The sequence below is a fragment of the Falco cherrug genome, assembly GCF_023634085.1.
Source record: "Falco cherrug isolate bFalChe1 chromosome W unlocalized genomic scaffold, bFalChe1.pri SUPER_W_unloc_1, whole genome shotgun sequence".
NCBI classification, from domain to species: Eukaryota; Metazoa; Chordata; class Aves; order Falconiformes; family Falconidae; genus Falco; species Falco cherrug.
Window position 1 is genome coordinate 11,666,694 of NW_026599288.1, and position 21,670 is coordinate 11,688,363.

Here is a 21,670-nt window from a genome sequence, read left to right on the forward strand (position 1 = left end):
ACTTGGAAAAGAGAAATTAAGTGTATTAGGTGTTTGCTTATAATATTAAGGTGACAGATCTTTGTTCTGGTAATAAATCAAGAGTTCAATTCTATAAAAGCAGATGGTATGACTACAAAGAAAGGGCCATTCCAAAATAAGACATCAGGACTGAGAGGATACGACTTACTATCACCATACAGCTAATTTAAATGACTTAACTGAGAATGGTAAAAAAATTGACTTTGTATTAAAATAGATGCATGAAAGAGAAAAAGGTTTCTGATTATTTTTAATTAGCCAACAACTTTTTTTTTTTAAAGTCACAAAAATGTTACCAAGAAAAAACAGTTAAGCAGATGGAGATATAAGTTTCTGAATCAATTTTTTTAAAGTGTTTTACTGCTTAGATGTTTTTATATTAAAGCATCTGCAAGAGCAAATACTCAACTACACAGTTATGCTGGTCCTGCAAAGACTTCAATATCCCTTTTGTCTTAATAAGTAGCCTCACCCACCAATACATAAGATTAGGGCCTTCACAGTCTTTCCCCTAGAACAGGGGTCCTCAAACTACGACCCGCGGGCCAGATACGGCCCCCCAGGGTCCTCAATCCGGCCCCCAGTATTTACAGACTCCCCCGCCCCCCCCCCCCCGCCGGGGGTTGGGGGGGGAAACCAAGCAGCCGCAGATGACCTCCTGCCACTTCATCCACGCGCCAGCCCCCTGTTTAAAAAGTTTGAGGACCCCTGACCTAGAACATGCTTTTTGTCAGAAATTTTGTATCCTTTATGAAAGCTAACCTTCATGCTATCATATGAGTTACAAGACAACTCTGATGGCGAAATCCACTTACATTTGTGAAATTAGTAACAATTAATATAAAATATATGATAATTCATCAAGAATTACCCCTCTTTCTAAAAATATTTCCACACCCCCCCTACTTTCTGAGAAACATAATAGCCAGTTCTAACAGAAAAAGCAGTCTGATCCTTCAGAGAGAAAACCAGAAGACCAGAATTCTGTAATTCTCTGACTTAATACAAAATATTGAAGAAGTAACTTCGCCTTTACATGCTTCTAGCTTCCTCCTCAGCCTTTATCTAAACTGCCGGATTATATTGCTAGCTCTTTATGGAAGTGTACAATTTTAAGACTATTCAAACACTGTCTTCACAAAAATAAAAACTTATTCTTTATTAACTTTCACAAAAAGTCAAAAATCTAAAAGAGGAAAGGATTAGTAGAAAGCCTGTCAGGATTTGAGAGATTAATTTTCTTTAAGAAAAAAAACATTTAATATCACAGCTCATCTCCTCCTTACAACTGCAATGGCTTCTGAAATCTTGGAAATACCTGAAATAATGCAGAAGTTAACTCTCTGACACTGGAGTCATGAGAGAAGGTAAAAATGAACCCAAATTCAGATGAACTTTGACCTATACCTTTAACATATCTGCCATCCTGTATCTTGAAACCCCGTTATTCTCTATACTTACAATAGCTTCAAAAATAACATAATTTTTTTTATTTCACAAAACATAAACACAGAATTGCTCTACCTCTAGTGCAAGATTCTTTATATAACTAGCACTACAGGAATGCCGATTAACCTAATGGAAAGATAATAAAAACTTTAATTAAGACTTGCAGTTTCTTTTTTCAATTGCCTCTTCTCCCCAAACATAATCTAATTAAAAACTTCTACGACGCTTCCACAAGAGTTTGACAGACTCCGTCCACTGAGAAAAGGTGGGGGCCCGACGCCGCGCTCCCCGCGGCGGCACCCCCCCTTCCCGCGGGGGAAGCGGCCGAGGTGGCGGGCGCCCGGCGGGGCGCGGAAGCGCTGCTACTCACTGGTTCGTGGGGGGAGCGTTGAGCGGGATGGCCACCTCCTCCTCCTCATACTCCGGCCCATCCAACGAGTCGCCTTCGTCCGCGGTCCCCAGCCCCCCCGCCAAGGAAGGTGGCTGCTGCAGCGGCAGCGAGGGAAAAGCGACAGTGCTGGATTCGGGTGGGGGCAGCACCCCTCCGGACACCTCCGGCCCCTGGCCAGTCGCTGTCACGGTGCCATCGCCTCCGGACACCAGAGAAGCAGGCCCCGAACCCAGCGCCAGGAGTCCCAGCGCCGAGCACAAAGCCGAACCGCCGGCGCCCGGGCTGTCCCCGTCAGAGCCCACCAGGAAGGGGCCCTGCGGCTCCAGCTCCTTGCCCCGGCATAAGAAGGGGTAGTGCTCCGACTCAGCTCCGCCAACAGCTCCCGCCATCCCAGCGGAAGTAACCGAGCCGCCCTCCTCAGCCCCAGCCTCAGCCGCCATCATGCTGAGCCTCGCCCCCTCCTACCTCCCCCCACACCGACCGCCGCACGCCGGGTAGGTGGCGACGACTTCCCCCTCCCCACGCCTCCGCCTGCAGAAAGCAGAGCCGGGACGAGGGAAAGATTTCACCAGCAGAGACAAGCTCCGAACAATAGCCGTCTGGGCGCCTAAAACAACTCCACAAGGCCCCAGCGCTGCCCCCTGCAGCCGCAAGGGGAGCAACTCCTACAGAAACACAACACGCCCTCATACACCCCCGCCCAAGAGCCAGCGAAGACGCACAACTACATGGGCGGGGCAAAGAAGAAAAGAGGAAGCTAGCTAGCTAGTGACAAAGAAAAGAGCAGATTGGTGAGCTGCATTTGCGCGTTTAGTGTCCCATCTCATCATCTCATGCAGAGAGTAGGCAGCAGCTCGCAGAGCGCAAGGTAGCTGGGAAAGAAGATAGGGGCAGGTTCCCTGCTCCCTCCTGAGGGGTATAAGGGATACAGAGAAGGAAGAGAAGAATAAGAATTCTCCCCTCATCCCCGCCTCGGGGGAACGTAGAGAAAATGTAGAGGAATGAAGCTGGGTTAATTAATATTGATAATATCCAGCTGTGGGCTGGCTTCAGGGACAGTGGGTTGGCTGATGTGGATAATGTGCAACTGTGGCTGGTTCCTGCTAAGTAGTTAAATAGCTCTAAGGGGGATGGAAGAAGAGGACTGAATGACAAGAGACCTGGAAGAAACAGGGAGGAGAATGAGTGCCCCGGATGTAGGAAAGACAAGGAGCGGTCTTGGGAGAAGCAGGGGGCCTGGGTGAGGAGAGCCTGGCTGGAAGAAGAGCCTGGAGAAGGAAGAATCCCGATGCACCAGGGTGAACTGGCCTGAAGAGGATGAAGGAACAGCATGGATAGTAGATTAACTGTTGAAGCCTTGTGGGGTATCGGTGGCTGTACTGGGGTAAGGCATGGGAGCTATTTATTGAAGTTAACCTGGTATGCGATGGTAAAAGCCTTGTTGCAGTTCACTAGTTTAGCTAGTGCTGTGACAGGGGAATACTAATAAAAAGGAGGCAAAGTAACGCCACAACAACCAAACAGGAAAAGGTGGCTCTCCTCTGATCATGCCAAACGTTATTCCTCTCCTGAGTTATGGCATCAAAGCTGAGAAAAACTGCGTGAGCCTCTTGCTGCTTCCAGGGAGAACAGGTCCAGTGAGGCACTGTAGCATGGATGCTGCAAATGTGGGGGGCTGGGGAGGGGCGAGTGGATTTGGGCAGGGGGTGGTGCTATGGCTGAGGTGGCAGGGGATTGAGAGGAAATCTGTTTTCATTGCCCAGTAGCCGTATACATGGTGATGAAGATCTTGCTGGGTATTCACATGCTTGTTTAGATGGTGGTGTGCTTCAAGCCACAAATGAGGCCTTCCTGGTGGGTTAGCTTCTGGGTAAGATTGGGTAATATCCTGACAGGATTTAGGGGTAGTTTTCGGTGATGCTCTGGTACTTGGATCCGGACTTTCTCAGCGCACTGGAAGTCGTTGTGCTTATACAGTGGCTTGAAAATACTACATAAGAGCCTAGATACAAAAAAACCAGAATGATTTGAAAGATTTAGCATTAATTCAGCACTTCTGGCCCTGACTGTCTCTGCTGTCCAAAAAGTGGAATCTTTCACCTGGTGTGCAAGAGCCAATCAACACACAGAGTCGAGGTATTTCTTTATTGCAGAATTGTGCGAAGCTCGGGGCTAGGTGGAATTCCACAAAAGCAAGCCCAAAACTCAGAAGAACAAGAATATTTATAGAGTCTAGCTATACATATGTATTTTCCAAGCTTTACCTAAAACATACTATTGGTATTTGGTTATGCACAGTAGTTTTCTATTTGTCTATATTTCTTGCTTCGATTTAAAATTACAGTGTATTTTTAGTTTACAGCACATGTCTGAGGGAGGTGGGGTGGGGTGAGTCTTTTAGTGTGAACTGACTCAGTGGTCATGATCTCCCCCTGCCATCTTTACCTTCCCCCTAGTTACAGTCTCATTTTGCAATTAACTGGCTGTTGGCACCTACAGGGACAGGATGTCCCTTATCAGGCCTGTAGCTCCCCTTCAAGGGCACAGTCGTTAATACAAAGTTACAGATACAGGACTAACCTAACCTCACTAGAATTAGAGAATCATTTAATGTTGACAACAATAAGATAATAGGGATTGAATGCATAGCTAGGCGACCTCTTCACACAAGATGACAACACTGCTCACTGAGATGGGCTTTTGTATAGTGTGGTGGGCTAGCAGCTAGGTGCTGACCAATCTGTTCTATCACTCCCCCTTCATCAGCAAGACAGGGAGAAAATAGAGAACAAAACCTTGTGGGCCTAGATGAGGACAGGGAGATTGCTCAGCCATTACCATCATAGGCAAAATAGATTCAACTTGGGGAAATAAACTTACTGCCGAATAAACGGGGAGTAGGAAAACAAGAAATAAGAACAAATCTTCCCCCCATCCCTCCCCTCTTCCCAGACTCAAGTTTAGTCCTGACTTCTCTACCTGTGTGTTGTTGTGTTTTCCCCCCCTGACTGAAACAGCACAAAACGATAGGGAACAGAGGTTGTGGTCTGCTTCTCCTGCTCCTTATTCTTCATGCTCTTTTCTTGCTCCACCAGGGGTCCCTCCCGTGAGAGAGAGTCCTTCATAAACTGCTCTAGCGTGGGTTCTTCCCATGGGCTGCAGTTATTCAGGAACAGACTGCCCTACCTAATAGGGTAGAATTAGGACAGGCAGTACCCAAAGAAACCTAGCAAGGTTTGTGTCAAAACTGACATGTACCACTAGCCTTAAAGTGATGTACCACTAGCCGCTGCAGGGTGGATATCTGCTCCACCATTAAACCTCCATGGGCTGCAGGGGGACAGCCTACCTCACCATGGTCTTCACCATGGGCTGCAGGGGAATCTTCTCCAGCAGCTGCAGCACCTCCTCCCCCTCCTTCTTTACTGACCTTGGTGTCTGCAGAGTTATTTCTCTCACAGTTTCCTCACTCTTCTCTCCCAGCTGCTGTTGCACAGCAGTTTGTACCCTTTCTTAAATATGTTGTCGCTGAGATGCTACCGCTGTCACTGATCAGCTCAGTTTTGGCCAGCAGCAGGTCCATCTTGGAGTCAGCTAGAACTGGCTCTCTCTGACATGTAACCCCAATACACACACATAATTCTTACTTAGGAAGACAAACATCATAACTGTGAATGTCCCCACTTCTCTTTCTCCCCCCAGCATTTATTGCTGAGCAGTGTATACACAGCATCAAGACCTTTCTGCTCCTCAGACTGGCCTGCCAGAGCAAGTAGATTGGGGGTGCACAAGAAGTTGGGAGGGGAAACATCTAGGACAGCTGACCCCAACAGACCAAAGGGATATTCCATACCATATGACATTGTGCTCTACAATAAAACTGGGGGCAGGGGTTGGAGGTTGGCAGGGGCTGCCATTGCTCGGGAACAGGCTGGGCATCAGAAGGTTGGTGGTGAGCAATTGTTTTCTTTTGCAGTATTGGTGGACAGCAAGTTGACTGACCATGAGCCAGCAGCATGGCCTTGTGGCCAGGAAGGCCAATTGTATCCTGGGGTGCATTAGGAGTGTGGCCAGCAGGTCAAGGGAGGTTATCCTCCCCCTTTACTCTGCACTGGTGAGGTGGCATCTGGAGTACTGTGTCCAGTTCTGGGCTCCCCACTTCAAGAGAGACAGGGAACTACTGGAGGGGGTCCAGCAGAGGGCTACCAAGATGATGAGGGGACTGGAGCATCTCCCTTATGAGAGAGGTGGGCCTGTTTAGCCTGGGGAAGAGAAAACTGAGAGGGGATCTTATCAATGTCTACAAATATCTTAAGGGTGAATGTCAAGAGGATGGGGCCAGGCTCTTTTCAGCAGTACCCAGCGACAGGACAAAGGGCAACGGGCATAAACTGCAACGCAGAAAGTTCCATCTGAATATGAGGAAAAACTTCTTTTTACCTTGAGGGTGACAGAGCACTGGAACAGGCTGCCCAGAGAGGCTGTGGAGTCTCCTTCTCTGGAGACATTCAAAACCCACCTGGATGCAACTCAATGCAACCTGGTCTAGGTGAACCTGCTTTAGGACTAGATGATCTCCAGAGGTCCCTTCCAACCCTGATCATTCTGTGATTCTGGGATTTGTTGGTCTTGGATTTTATTTTCCACTCTGTTGTTTGGGGGGTGGGGTTTTTTACAATTTTTTTTAAAAAATATTATTATTACACTGTCTTTTCTCAACTCATTAATTTTCTCACTTTAACTATTCCAATTCTCTCCCCCGTCCCACTGGGGGTGGGGGTGAGCAAGTGGCTCTGTGGTGCTTAGGTGACAGCTGGAGTTAAACCACAATGGAGTATCAGAAGAAAGGAAAAAGAAGTCCCAAGATAATGAATGAATGCTAGCATCTATAACTGAATTGTGAAAAACCATTCTAGTGCTGACAAAAGTTTCACTGAGCAAGTCAGTGTTTCCTGTTATAATGAAGCCAAATGATCAAGATAGGAGTCATACAATTAACGAAAACTACTGACCCAAAGAGATCTGACATTTACTAAAATATATGCACCAATTGCTCCTGCTGACTACTCATAGGAATATTCCCCTCTTTTTATGGATAACTGAACCAGGTAATTGTATGCAAAAATCTGGGTCTATTGTTTGTCATCTGTATTGAGATTAGATTGTAAATTTGAAATTGTGTGCTTAGACTTTTTTTTTAAATACCTTTCTTTTCAGCTTTCCACTGTGCTGTATCACAGTGAGTCATGCAATGTCTTTTTTTCATGCTCATGCTAAGACATGCTGCAGCAAGTAAGATGAAGTATGAGAAATACGAGTCAAAACGGTGCCCACCACTTTTTAATTATCAAATTCCTAGCCCAATTTTTGAGCTGTGGAATGAGCTCCTGTGTCAAAGGAACTCAGAGCTGATTAAAACATGGTCCTGGGGTTTAGATGTCTTTTTCAATAATGTCTTTAAAGATCAATTCTCACTTCCCAAGGAGTTTTTAAACAATTTCCCCAAAGCAGGTAGTCACATTTAATGAATAGGGCTAGACAACACTGAAAAAAATGCCAAACAAAATAGGCAAAGTGACCTATATATTGTGGTACATATACTATGGAAACCAGAGATGAATATGAATACAAGTTTTCAGATCCCACTGTCTAAAAGCAGGAAGTTCCCTTATCTCAGTACCTTAGAAACCCTGGAAAATCAAAGGAGGCTACTCGGACCAAGTTTGTACCAGATGCATACTGACCAGTAAACTAGGGGACTAATTTCGAAGAGAAATAATTAATTCACATTTTAAGAACTGCTACTCTGACCATGTTCAGGTTACTTGTCAAACTATTAAGCAGAAAACACCCCCTCCTACATCTTTCCCAATCATATGCGGTAACTATTTCTTTCTTTCTAAAGAGCGCATGCCAAAACCATATTTTATCCAAATTTGCTAAATTATATCTTGGAGTTAGCACCTCATCCTTGTTCATAGTACATTCAGTCCACTAACCTGCTTCTCTACCCTAGTTTTACTGTATCCTTGAGGTCACTTCCTCTTTTAGTCCTGGCCTTCTTTATTCTGTCAGAAAGTTGAATTCCTAACATAATTATTCCAAGAACATTTTAAAAAAATTTTTGCAAATTTTGGCAATTATAATGTTTCTATAAATTTTATTATTTGGCCTCCAAGAAAAATCTATATTTGACAGGGTATATTTGTATAGCAAGCTTTATAATTCACAAATGGAGCATTACATTATCCTCATGAGTTTTGCTGGAAATTATTCTGGGTAACTTCAGATTTTCCAGTGTCAGTTTTAACCTTCATCCTTCAAATCTGTCCTCTTCTGGACAAATCTGTGAGGCTAATGATTAGACCTTGCAAACCCCAGTCTTAATCCTAACCTTAGTGCCACTAACACATTTCTTGGATTCTGACAGACAAGATCTATTGGGTAAAGCTACATTTACAACACTATTACACTCAGATGGCTGTCCTGCTCATTCACAAGATTTTACTGCTCCCACAATAGTGACAATGGAGCAAGAAGCATTTCTGTACTGCAGAAATCCTACTTTACAGCCTGATTTATATAAAATGCCAAAAAAGTGGGCCTATGTTAATAGATTGAGCTAAATGGAAGTGTGGATACATGTCTCATTTTGCCCCTTCAGTTATGAAAGTGATAATCTCAGCAGAGAAGTGGAATAGACAGCTAGGTGCGGTATCATCTTAAACTGCCTCTGTTAAATGAGACAGTCCTTGAACAAAGGATGAGGCTGGGTTTAGATCTGGAATTTAAAAGTAATCTTCATCATAAAAAAATAGCAAATACACTTATTTGATGTCTTCGCTAGATGGAGATATATCAGTCTACTACTCTATGGGCCCACATTCAAAACAGAAAAACATTTGTGTTTACTAATCAGAACTAAAGTTGAGTTCCAAAGGATCAATTGCTTGGGATTAGTGTTATGTCTACATAGGACTAATAGGGTAGAATTAGGACAGGCAGTACCCAAAGAAACCTAGCAAGGTTTGTGTCAAAACTGACATGTCCCACTGAGTAAGTCTGCCTGTCAGACGCGGTGAAAGCTGCGCAGGGTAGGACTAGGCGTCTGCCTGTAAGACATAAGCGAAAGCTATTGCAGGGTTGGACAAAAGTGGAAACAAGAGAACCTATATGCTATAGTGTTCTCTAAGGTAGTGCCTCTAACAAGAAGTTAGAAGGGGTTTTTCTTTTGATACGGAATTGTTTATTGTGTTTGTGTATTGAGAAGAAAATTAAGAAGTGTATAATATTGTGGTTTATGTCTTTGTTTAAAGTAACTGTGGGAAAGTGTGAGTGTGGCTGTAAGGGTGAGACGTGCAATTGAGCACAAAAGCGAGTGTGGAGAGTGGATCCACGGATCAGAGTGACAGAGTTGAATAATCGTGTATTGTACTGTGAGTGATTATACCATGGCATCTAAGTTAACTCGGTTGTTTAAAACTAAAAGCATGGGTAATCTTGCTGTAAATGACAAAATCCCAAAAAATTCTTTATTGGGATGTTTATTGGCACATTGGGGAAATTTACATGATGATCTGCAAAAGAGCCAGATGATTGAGTATTGTAATAATTTGAGTATTGTAATAATTGGTGGCCTTTGTATATGTTGGATGATCAGGAAAAGTGGCCCATGAATGGGACACTGAATTATAACACTATTCTGCAGTTAATGCTGTATTGTAAAAGAGAAGGGAAATGGAATAAAATGCCAAATGTGGATTTGTTCTTTTACTTAAGACAAAGAAAGGATTGGCAGGATGAATGTAAGCTAACTATTAGAGATAATTTGGTAATGGCTATAACTTCTGATAATAAGAAAGTGGAAAAAAAAAATGTTCAACTTGTGAGATTGGGAGTGGATACAGGAGCAACATTTTTTTTATTAAATACCAGTAAAGGAAAAATTAAAAAAAAAAAGGCCATTCCTGCAACCCCTGGATTTGAAATTTGGAAATAAGATAATTACACATGAATTTTTGTATGTACCAGAATGTCCGATACCCTTCTTAGGAAGAGATTTGTTATCCAACTTAAATGCACAAATTGTTTTTGACAAAGGAGAACTTTTCTTGAAAATACCTGAGTCAAAAACGGGAGAAATCCTGATGATACAAGAAAAAGTAAAGAAACAAGAAATTCCACCGGAGGTGGATTTGGCAGTGATCCCTACTGTATGGGAAACAAATATTCCTGGTAAATCGAAACTAGCAGAACCTGTTAAAATAGATTTGAAGGAAGGCGCAGGAACAGTGAGAATTAAACAATATCCAATCAAACCAGAAGTGAGACAGGAATTGAAGAAATTGATAAATTTTTGGAGTATAAAATTTTGGAAGAATGTGAATCTGAGTATAATACTCCTATTTTACCAGTCAGAAAACCATCGGGTGAATATAGACTGGTACAAGACTCGAGAGCAGTAAATCAAATAGTTAAGGGTATTTATCCTGTGGTAGCAAACCCTTATACACTGTTAACAGCGTTAAAGGAGACTTATCAATGGTTTACAGTGCTTGATTTAAAAGATGCTTTCTTTTGTATACCTTTGGAAAAGGAAAGTAGAAAACTGTTTGCTTTTGAATGGGAAAATCCTCAAACCGGGCGAAAGATGCAGCTGACATGGGCTAGATTACCCCAAGGATTTAAAAACTGTCCAACTATTTTTGGAAATCAGTTAGCAAAGGAACTTGAAATCTGGAAACAGGATAAATCAAGACCTGGACATTTACTTTTACAATACGTGGATGACATACTGATTGCTACAGAAGAAAGATTTACTTCTATACAAGTGACTATCAACCTCTTGAATTTCCTGGGACTAAATGGGTACAAGGTGTCCAGGAAGAAAGCCTAAATAGCCTGCCAGACTGTGATATATCTGGGCTTTGAGATTTCAAAAGGACAACGACAATTAGGAAAAGATCGCAAAGAAGTTATTTGTGGTATACCTGAGCCGATAAATATTCATGAACTCAGAGCATTTTTGGGAATGACTGGGTGGTGTCGCCTTTGGATTATGAACTATGGGCTAATAGCTAAACCGCTGTATGAGGCCCAAAAGAACTCTCCCTTTGTATGGGGCCCACAACAACAAAAGGCTTTTGTAGAGTTAAAACGTGCCTTAATGTCTGCACCTGCTTTGGGACTGCCGGATCTAACCAAAGATTTCCAGTTGTTTGTTCATGAAAGACAACACCTTGCACTGGGCGTGTTAACCCAGAGGATAGGAAGCTGGAAACAACCAGTCGGGTATTTCTCTAAACAACTGGACACAGTGAGTAAAGGGTGGCCGAACTGCCTTTGAGCAGTGGCAGCAACAGTGATGCTCATACAAGAAGCTCGGAAGTTAACTTTGGGAAGAACAATAACAGCCTGTGTCCCACACATGGTGATAACTGTTTTAGAACAAAAGGGGGGACATTGGTTGTCTCCCAGCCGAATGATGAAGTACCAGGTAGTACTGACGGAACAAGATGATGTGATTTTAAAGACAACTAACCTGGTAAATCCTGCAGTGTTTTTAAGTTCCATACAGGAGGAAGGACAACTGGAACATGACTGCTTGGCTACCTTCGAGTATGTTTACTCCAGTTGTGAAGACTTGAAGGATGTACCATTGGAGCGATCAGACTGGGAATTGTATACTGATGGAAGCAGCTTTATGGAGCAAGGCGTCTGATACGCCGGATATGCGGTAACAACAGATACTACAGTTATAGAAGCAGGAGCATTGGCGAGTACCACATCAGCCCAGAAAGCGGAACTTACTGCCTTGATTCAAGCCCTAGAATTAAGTAAAGACAAGAAAGTAAATATCTGGACAGATTCAAAATATGCCTTTGGGGTAGTGCATGTCCATGGGGCTTTGTGGAAAGAAAGAAGGCTATTGTCCTCTCAAGGATCAAACGTTAAGCATCAAAAGGAAATTATACAATTACTGCAAGCAGTTCAAAAGCCAGATCAAGTAGCAATCATGCACTGTAAGGCACATCAAATTGGGAATACAAAAATAATAGCTGGAAATAATTTGGCTGATAAAATGGCAAGAAAGGTAGCAAAGAAACAAGCATTACAGATGGCAATAATTCCTTCTAAAACAGTAACCCTTCCCAGGGAAAAACCAAATATTCAGAAGAAGGTGACAAATTGTGCTGCGGGCATTTCGGGCGAGCGGGAGTCAGATTCAAATACTCACAGAGTTCAAGATCTGATCCGTTTATTGTACAAACCAGGTAGACTTTTATAAGGCATTCTATAAGCGTGCAATAATGTGGTTGGCTATTTTACAAGCGTATAATAATATGATTGGTTAACAATTGTTTACTGGGAAGATTTCTGTTTCTGCTTGTTCTGGCACGTAGGCTCCTTTCTGCGGTTTCCCAGCTCCTCTTATCACGTCCCGTTGGCCTTGGTTTTGAGCAAACATCTGCAATTTGCTCCTTTTTCTTCATCCCACTGTACTGGCCGTAACCTCGTCTTATTTCTTCAGTATTTTTCCACTTGCTTCAGAGTTCAGTATAATCATTCAATACAGCAAGAGCCCCAACAAATTGGGTCAGTTATTAAATGCTAAGAAAAACCTAGCTGGGTGGTGGATAACTCCTAATGGACAAGTAGTAATTACACCTCTTTTGATGAGAGAGATAATTTAAACAAGACATCAAGAATGTCATTGGGGGGCAGAAGCCTTAATAACATCTTTACGAAAGCAAGTAATATCAGTTAAGATGTTAGGAATAGTTAAAATGGTAACTGCAAAGTGTGAAGTATGTTTGAAAAATAATCCAATGATTAAGAAAAAGTTTCAAACGGGTAGACTGAAATCTGGTACAGAACCTGGAGATAATTGGCAAGTAGATTTCTCAGAGCTACCCAGACAAAATGGGTACCGGTACATCCTGGTAAGGGTTGATACTTTTACAGGATGGCCAGAAGCCCTTCCCTGTCGCACCACACAAGCAAAAGAAGTAGTGAAGTGGTTATTACAAGAAATAATTCTGAGATTTGGAGTTCCTATTGGAATTTCTTCTGACAGAGGTCCACACTTTGTTGCTGAAGTAGTCCAAAGTGTTAGCAAAGTATTGGGTATTAATTGGGATTTACATGCATCTTGGAGACCACAATCTAGTGGGAAAGTGGAAAGGATGAATCAAACTTTGAAACAACAAATAAGTAAAATTTGTCAAGAAACCAGTCTAAAGTGGCCTCAGGCACTTTCATTGGCATTATTATGAATCAGGGTACAGCCAAAGAGTGGAACCTCAGTCAGTCCTTATGAATTATTATATGGAAAACCATATGAGTCTCCAGAACCAAATCTAAACATACATGTAAAAGGAAAACAAGATGTGTATAACTATTTGCTTTTTCTAAGGAAAACTTTTGCTGCAATTTGGAGTGCAGTACCTTGGAATAGACCTTTATTCCAGGAAAATTCAGTGCATGATTTCCAACCAGGGGACTATGTCTATGTGAAGACCTGGACCTCCGAACCTTTGCAGGAGCACTGGAGAGGACCTTTCCAGATACTGTTAACCTCTTTTACAGCTATCAAGATAGCAGAATCAGATGCTTGGATACATTATACTCGAGTGAAGAAAGCACCTACTCCATGGAAGATTGTCAATCGTGACCCAGAGACTTTAAAATTGACTTTGAAACATGTCTAATTTTTCATATCAGGTTATGATTATTTTTTGGATTTTATTTTGGTCGGTAGTGTTGGTGGGATCATGGGCTGACTTGGTGGACAGGAACAAAAGACAAGTAGAAACAGAACAAGTGATTGAAGTTCCCAAACAAATGGCTGAGGAAAATTTGATGGTAGGATTGACTAAAGAATTTGCCAATTTACAAAATGTCATGCAGATCACTGCTTGTTTGCCAATTCCATGGGCAGTAGGTGAATCTATTCTATGGGGAATTTTAACCATGAATCTGGCCAATCTGGAATATAAAAATGAGACCACCTATTGTGAACAAAGGCCAGTAACTCAATGGTATGAACAAGTAAAGGTTATTAGAAAACAGTGGAAGTCACCAGGTAAAGAAACAGATTGTAAAAAAACTATTGCATCATGATTTTATAACAGGATCCCGACCTAGTGCCATAGTTCGAGTTCTTTTTCCTGGGGGTCTAAATCCCCAGTTAGGATGGTGTTCTTATGATGAATAACTTAAAACCAATGTAAGCAAAAATATCATGGAATGGAAGTGTAACAAAACTGGCCAAGGTATACAATTAGTAGAGCAATGGGACTCTATGGTCCATGGTGATATTTTTTTTCAATTTTAGTCAGTACATGGCCAGAACTCCTTGGTGTTTTACCTGGGATGGAAAAGTTTTTGCAGTGCTACCCTCAGTTAATGATAAAGCAACTTCATTGAGAGAAAAGGAAAATAAAATAGTGCCATGGTGGAAATGTGAAAAAGTGTATGATTGCAGCAATGCAGACTTAATAATTCAAATAATTCTTCCTTTGGCTGCTGCTTGGAAATATGGTTGTTTTTGTCGAGATCTTAAGAATACTTTCAATTTAAACCAGTACTTTTATACTCAGGAAAGGAACTCTGTTTAGTTGTAGAAAATCTACTATTCAAAGTCCAGGACATCTAATTTGGGCATTGAGTGATGGAACCTGGACAACTCATTTACCATTAGATGGTAAGGTGAAACAAATTATTTTAGGCATGCCAACATTGTGTCTAATTTGGAAGAAATCACCATTTAGAGGATCCCTAGAGAATTTAAAATTGAAACGAACAAAGAGATCTGAGACAAATGATGATACTTGGAATGAACCCTCAACAGGAGTGAAAATTGGCTGGGTACTTGAATCACTTTTGAATCCTATAGCATCATATAGAAATAAAGAATGGCTTTATCAGTTAACTGGTCAAGTAAAAAAAAATAACAAATGTCACCAAAAAGAGGTTTAAGGAATTGAACATACAGTTACAGGCGACTTCCAAGATGACTTTACAAAATAGTATGGCATTAGATATGCTCCTACTTAAAGAACATGGGGTATGTGGATATCTCAAGGATAGACTGGACCACAGTTGCATTCACATTCCAAATGTCACTCAAGATGTGGAACATGATCTGGACCTATTAGGTAAAATTGAGAAAAGATACAGAATCAATTCAAGAAGATATGTCAGAAGATTGGCTGGGGAAATTTTTTTTAACAAACTGGGATGGAATTTGAGCTCTTGGATACAATCCATAATCAAAACTTTGTTTCTGTTACTAATTGTCTTTTTGATGATCGTGCTAGTATATGCATGGTTGAAGAAACAGTTTACCAATAGAATTTCAGTCAATTGTATGATTATGAGAGAAGTACCAACTATTTTATCAAGACATGGTCCACCACCAAAATATGTTGAAACAAATGATATATAAATAATGTGAAAGTATTGAAATAATGATTTTCAACACTTTCAAAGGGGTGAAATGTTATAGATTTGCTAATAAGTTAAGATTGATTGACTTTATTTGATTGATTATTTGATTTTATAAAAATTATTTTATAAAATAGAAATATAGAAGGATAAGAAATATATTTTAATGAAACTTATAGTTGCACAGTAAAAGCTGCTATGAGATCTTCTGTACATCCCGTACCAAGGCTAGAAGAATGGGCTAGAACCATTGTTAAAACTTAGGTAATAAATTTAGGGTTTGAAAGGTTTCTTTGTATTTGACCAGTCTTCTGTATGTAGAAGGTGTATTGAAATGTCAGAATATGAGATGAATGGAAACTGGGGAGAGTCGACTGGAACAGCTTGTGGTTACCTGCCAAGAAACCATGAACTTTAGTAAAAGGTAATTCCGGCAGGGGGAGATCGCGACCACCGACTCATATACCACCTACCCAAATCGTACCCCAGACCCATTTCTAGACCTTTCTAAGCTCTACTTATAGCTCTTACTATAGGAGGAGAATATGTTAATGATTTACGGGAAATATCATGGTTATGCATGAATACTTAATGAATATGTATGAATAAGTTCTATATATGGTGTCTAATTTTGAGACTTGGTGTGCGTTGATCATGAGAGGACTCGCTCACGCACCCGGCCGTCAATAAAGAAGTGTCTGCTTATCTACATCACATTGGTGTTGATAAGTTCTTCATTCCGAGATTTCGGTAACATGGGTTGCAATGGCAAAAACAACCACTCTAAAACGATCGCCGTATTTTCCCCCTTTTTCTTTTGCCATTGCAAAATAAGGGCAAAAGGTGAAGTGGCAACATTACAAACCAAAAAAGATAACGTCACCAGCCAGTCTGAATTTTGTGGGACACAACTTCTAGGGCAGCCCACTGTTCTGGTGAACAAGTTCCAGGACTGTTGGCTTCGGTGTCATGTAACCAGGATGGGAACGGTTGCAACGCTCCCATCGCTAAAATCTGATCATTAACCTTCCATAAATCATGTCCCAGCTACGTGCATCATGATTATTAATCAATACTGGACAAGCTAATGAGCTGGTCACTTGCCAATCACCCTCCAAAATGGAATCACGAATAACACCAGACCAGCGCTGTAGAATTGGATCTTTTCTCGAGTTCAGCATCGGTGGGGTAGTTGGGCTAACTGGAGGAATTACAGGTATTGAAGTAGTAGGCAGGTTCATTTTAACTCGCTTTACCAGGTTTCTTAATTTATCTATTTCCTCCTGTAAGGATTTCTCTGTACTGTTATCACAAAGTTTCTCCCCGCCTTCTTCCTCAAATTCGTCAGCTGATGTCTCAGGACGAGGAGGATACTTCATCGCACGGCGCTTTTGCCAGCCCTGACGTGATTGGTGCAGCAGGACTCGCTACCCCGCCCTCCTGAGGAGGCTCAGCAGCCTCTTCGGGTTCGGCTCAGTTACAGCAGGCTCCCGAGGAGTAACTTTCGGATTGTCCGCTGTCATATAAAAGCTCCGGCACTGTTGAACACGCAGGGGCGGACATACCCTTCATAGGAATAGTATGCCCAACTCCGAAAAGTGTAGCCAAGAGAGAAGGCTTAGGTGAATCACCCTTCTGCTCCACCGGCTTTCTACCACATCTCTCCCCAAGGCTTCTATGGCTGCTGCCGCTATTTATATATTATTTTTTTTTTGTGCCCAGCGAACTAAGGACTCCGCTTCTGTCTCTTTAACACCCTCCCCTCTCCCAAGGAGGATGCCAGTTAACAGTTTAATTGCCGCGTCTAATTCCATCGCGGTCTTCTCAGAGCTCTCCTCTTTCACAGAAAGGGTATCAGCGGAGAATCCCCGTCGCGATTTACTCGTCGTGGTCTTCCACAGTGCCCCTCCCCCCTCTCACAGAGAGGAATTTAGCGTAGAGTCCTGCCGCGATTTACTCTACATGGTCTTACCACTGGCGGGGGTGCGATCTGCAGCTCTACACCGAACTCTGGACTCCACTTTTCGCTAGCAGCTGGGGGGATCCGTGGCGGTGGGTGGTCGGGCGAGCGGGGGGAGCCGCGGGGCACTGACGGCATGCTGGTGGGGTGCGGGGAACTGTGCTGGTGTAAGAAGCAATCTGGCTAGCGAAGTACAGTCACTGGGTGTCATGATTTCAGAGTCAAACAAATAATTCAGCAGGTGCTTGGCTGGTTCTGATTGTAAATCATATTGTGTAACAGTTTGTCGTAGGTGCTGCATAAACTTCCAATCAAAAGGTTTCCAACATATCGGGACTTGAACATCACGACTGGCAGTAGGCAGATGGCATTCGTTCAATTGCTGCTGCAAGCGGTTTAGGGTCCGGTCGGAGGGTTTTGTTCGGGGACGGGGGATCGGGGCAGCTGGGGTGTGCTGCGGGCATTTCGGGCGAGCGGGAGTCAGATTCAAATACTCACAGAGTTCAAGATCTGATCCATTTATTGTACAAACCAGGTAAACTTTTATAAGGCATTCTATAAGCGTGCAATAATGTGATTGGCTATTTTACAAGCGTATAATAATATGATTGGTTAACAATTGTTTACCGGGAAGATTTCTGTTTCTGCTTGTTCTGGCACATAGGCTCTTTTCTGCGGTTTCCCAGCTCCTCTTATCACGTCCCGTTGGCCTTGGTTTTGTGCCAACATCTGCAATTTGTTCCTCTTTCTTCATTCCACTGTTCTGGTCGCAACCTCGTCTTATTTCTTCAGTATTTTTCCACTTGCTTCAGAGTTCAGTATAATCATTCAATACAGCAAGAGCCCCAACACCTCCCCCTTTCTTTTTAAATACAGCATTAATACTGCGTTCCACACAGCTCTGAAAACATTGTAAAAGGCAAGGCACTAAAAGTAACAAAAGAATAACAAACAACAATATAGACAGACCTTGTTTCAATAAATCCCTCAATCACCCTCAATTCTTGTTGAGGTAAATAAATTGATACATTTAAACGGTAAATCAACTGTTGCAAAAAATACGTATTTTTAACAAGTGTAGTATTCCACCAGGTACAGTTATCTCCAAGGCCATGATTCGTGTCATTATACTGCCGATCTAACCAACCCCAATATGATTGATTTATAGCCGTATAGTTTACTCCCAAAGGCTCAAAATCAGGCCAGTGTATATAAGGGTAGCCAATTAAGGAAAATAACACAAATGTGCATATCTACATGTGCACACACCTTTTAGTTCAGAACCAATCTGTGATAAAAGGCCTTAGCCTTATGGCATCATTGAATCTTAACGAGTACAGTAATTAAAAATGCAGTCTTAATGTAAGTGCTTCACTCTGCCAGACATAGAAACACTGTTGCACTCCAGTTGTGATATCCCTTTTCCCAAGTTGTCACATGCACATCTCGCTCAAGCAACATTATTGTTAAAGTTTCTCTCTGCTACATAAAAGCATGTTGCACTTGTAGATATAAAAGACAGCACCCTTACTTAGATTATTACCTTATTACCTCATAACTCTTAGTATACCTTGTATCTCTGATTTCATCACTTCAAAAATTCACCAGAAGCAGATAAAACCACAGCATCAGACTAAACTACACCTTAACTGCTGATTCAAATAAAGGCATTCTCTTCAGATATGCCTAATGCTTACAAATAATTTTGGCTGGTTTTGATCAAGAAACTATTATTACAATAACGATCAAAAATAATAATCCCGTTTGCAAAATGCCTTTAAGCCAGCCTCCTAGTCCCAACCAATTTCCACATTCAGAATACAGCATAAATACAGAATACAGAATAAATTATCTCCATCAAGGCAAAAAGGCTTCTTTTTAAACACAGAGATGTTTGCTAGTTCAAAGCAGAAACCCATTTCTTGTAGGTGACATCTGAAGCACTTTTTTTTTTTTTTTTTTTTTTTTTTTTTGGGGGGGGGGGGGGTTGGTGGGTTTGTAATCAATTCCGTATTTTTCCTTGAGAAGCTTAAGCTGTTCCTCTTGTTTCAGGAGAGTTTCCAACTCTGATTTGTCGAATAGGTCCGTATTTCCCAAAGATATCATACATTTCCTCCGCTGTGATTTTATACGGCAGGTTCCGAATATAAAGGATCCGATTGACCTCTGGGGACAGCCAGATGTTAGCTCGCTTGGCCGCTTGCATTGCCATGGCGCCGATCGGAGGGGGGGGGTGGGGTGCCGCCTTGGAGAGAAACCGCGGCCGGGACGGGGCCTGCCGGGCCGCACGCCGCCGCTCGCCGCTTGTTCCTTTTCAGGACACCAGGGTGGTAATTCATCATCTAATCCCCACGCTATTCGTTCAGCAGTGGTCAGTACTGGATAAGCTTTGGATGTATAATCGGGGGGATTTTCACACGGAGGTTGTCCCTCTGGCTCTTCCTCCGACTGAGCAGTAGGATCGCCGGGAGACCGCACTGCAGCCTTAACAGCTGCAGCGACTTGAGCCTCGCCGTGTAACTGCGCGACCATACCCCGTACAGCTCGATACGTGCGAGCCAAAGTCTTTACCCCCTTAGTCCCAACTTGCACAGATTCCCATAAGTCCTCTCCTACTTTCTTCCATGTTTCATTATTATATACATCTTGCGTAGAAGCAAGGTAACCACGGCGGCGACTCCAACATAGCAGATCAACTACTGCCTGCCGTGAGACTGGCGTTTCAGTTTTTTCTGCCAGTTTCATCAAATTGTCTACGATTGCTTTTTCCACCACTGATGCAGTGATTCCCATCCTGCTTAAATTTCCTGACTCACCGGTCAGCCGTGCACGTTCCGCCTTTCTTCGGGCGCCCAGCTCTCTCTCCGCTGGCAGCAGGATCCTCGCAGGCTCCGCAGCTCGTAACACGATCCTTAATGAATCCTCCTGACCTTTTAACCGATCCTGTCGACCCTCATCGGATCACGTCGGGGGTCACCAGATGCTGCGGGCATTTCGGGCGAGCGGGAGTCAGATTCAAATACTCACAGAGTTCAAGATCTGATCCGTTTATTGTACAAACCAGGTAGACTTTTATAAGGCATTCTATAAGCGTGCAATAATGTGGTTGGCTATTTTACAAGCGTATAATAATATGATTGGTTAACAATTGTTTACTGGGAAGATTTCTGTTTCTGCTTGTTCTGGCACGTAGGCTCCTTTCTGCGGTTTCCCAGCTCCTCTTATCACGTCCCGTTGGCCTTGCTTTTGTGCCAACATCTGCAATTTGTTCCTCTTTCTTCATTCCACTGTTCTGGTCGCAACCTTGTCTTATTTCTTCAGTATTTTTCCACTTGCTTCAGAGTTCAGTATAATCATTCAATACAGCAAGAGCCCCAACAGGGGTGGGTTCATTTTCTTTATCGGACTCTGCGCTTTCATTCAGAGGCGCTCTCGGACCCGCACTTGTACCCTCTTCCTCATCTAGCACGGGGGGCGGCTCTCGGTAGCTTTCAGGTCGGCGTGGAGCACCTGTTGCGGCGGCACCCTCCGGAGATGGTGTCGGCTGTAATAGCTCTGTCGCAGATTTTTTAATAGGCACAATTATGCCTTTTGCAGACGGAGCGCCTTGACCAAATAATCGGGTAGACTCCGACTCGGTTTCCCTACCGAGGAGGTCTGACGCAGCCACAGCCATTTTTTTCTCCGCAACCATTGATCGTAAATGGTTCATGACCTCCCGCCAGGTAGTCCCCAAGTCCTTGGCCGACTTGCTGCCACTAAGGGTCGCATCGGAAAGGGAATCCCCGATCTCTCGCCACTCAGTCACACTAAACATCAATTGCGGGTCTTTTAGGTGTCCTTTTTCATTCGCCCACCTGCATAGCTCTTGGAGCTTCTTTGTGCTCACGCTAGCCTCTCGCTTAGCAAGAATATCAGATAATAGCGTGAGTGCCGCCTCCCTTTCCATTATCGAGGGAAAAACGGTCTTACCGGTGCGGATCCGTGCAGGAGCTCACTGCCGGATTCAGACGTCTTTACTCCTTACGGACGCCTTCCTGCTCAAACGCCTCTCTAGCGACTCTCAATTCGTAAAGCCCACAGTCACAATGCAAAGGCAGAGTTTTTCCATTTTTCCCGTCGTTCGGGCGCCAATTGTTGGGGAGAAGGGTTCGCCGGAGTCAAGAAATCGCTCAATACGAGTTATGCATCTTGCTCAACTTTATTAGTTTCTAACACTACTTATATAGACTCGATACACATGCATATTCGTAAAGCAGAAATATAATTGGTTATTAGCCTCTAAGCGCACGCTGTTCTCACACCCCTAATTATCATGACTAAAATAAGCATTCTATCCATGTAGCTATTTGCGTTGCTATGCTTCAGCCTTGTAGTTTGTTACTCCCTATATTCCCATA

The 21,670-nt window shown here is 42.9% G+C and overlaps 1 protein-coding gene across 10 annotated transcripts in view; it reads right to left on the bottom strand.

Annotated features, from left to right (window-relative positions):
- Positions 1-3,504, bottom strand: part of LOC129734914 (ras GTPase-activating protein 1-like) — an 87,036-nt gene extending 83,532 nt beyond the window's left edge. For 3 of the 10 annotated variants that reach the window (XR_008730452.1, XR_008730454.1, XR_008730453.1), the window contains exon 1: positions 1,841-3,502. Coding sequence is in view for 3 of the 10 variants with exons in the window: in XM_055700322.1 (XP_055556297.1) it covers positions 1,841-2,304 (464 nt within the window). In the remaining 7 variants the exon portion in view is untranslated. Of the gene's footprint in view, positions 1-1,840 lie in introns of all 10 variants that reach the window. The other 7 variants (XR_008730450.1, XM_055700324.1, XR_008730449.1 and 4 more) reach the window with 5 other exon arrangements.
- Between the last annotated feature and the right edge of the window lie 18,166 nt (positions 3,505-21,670).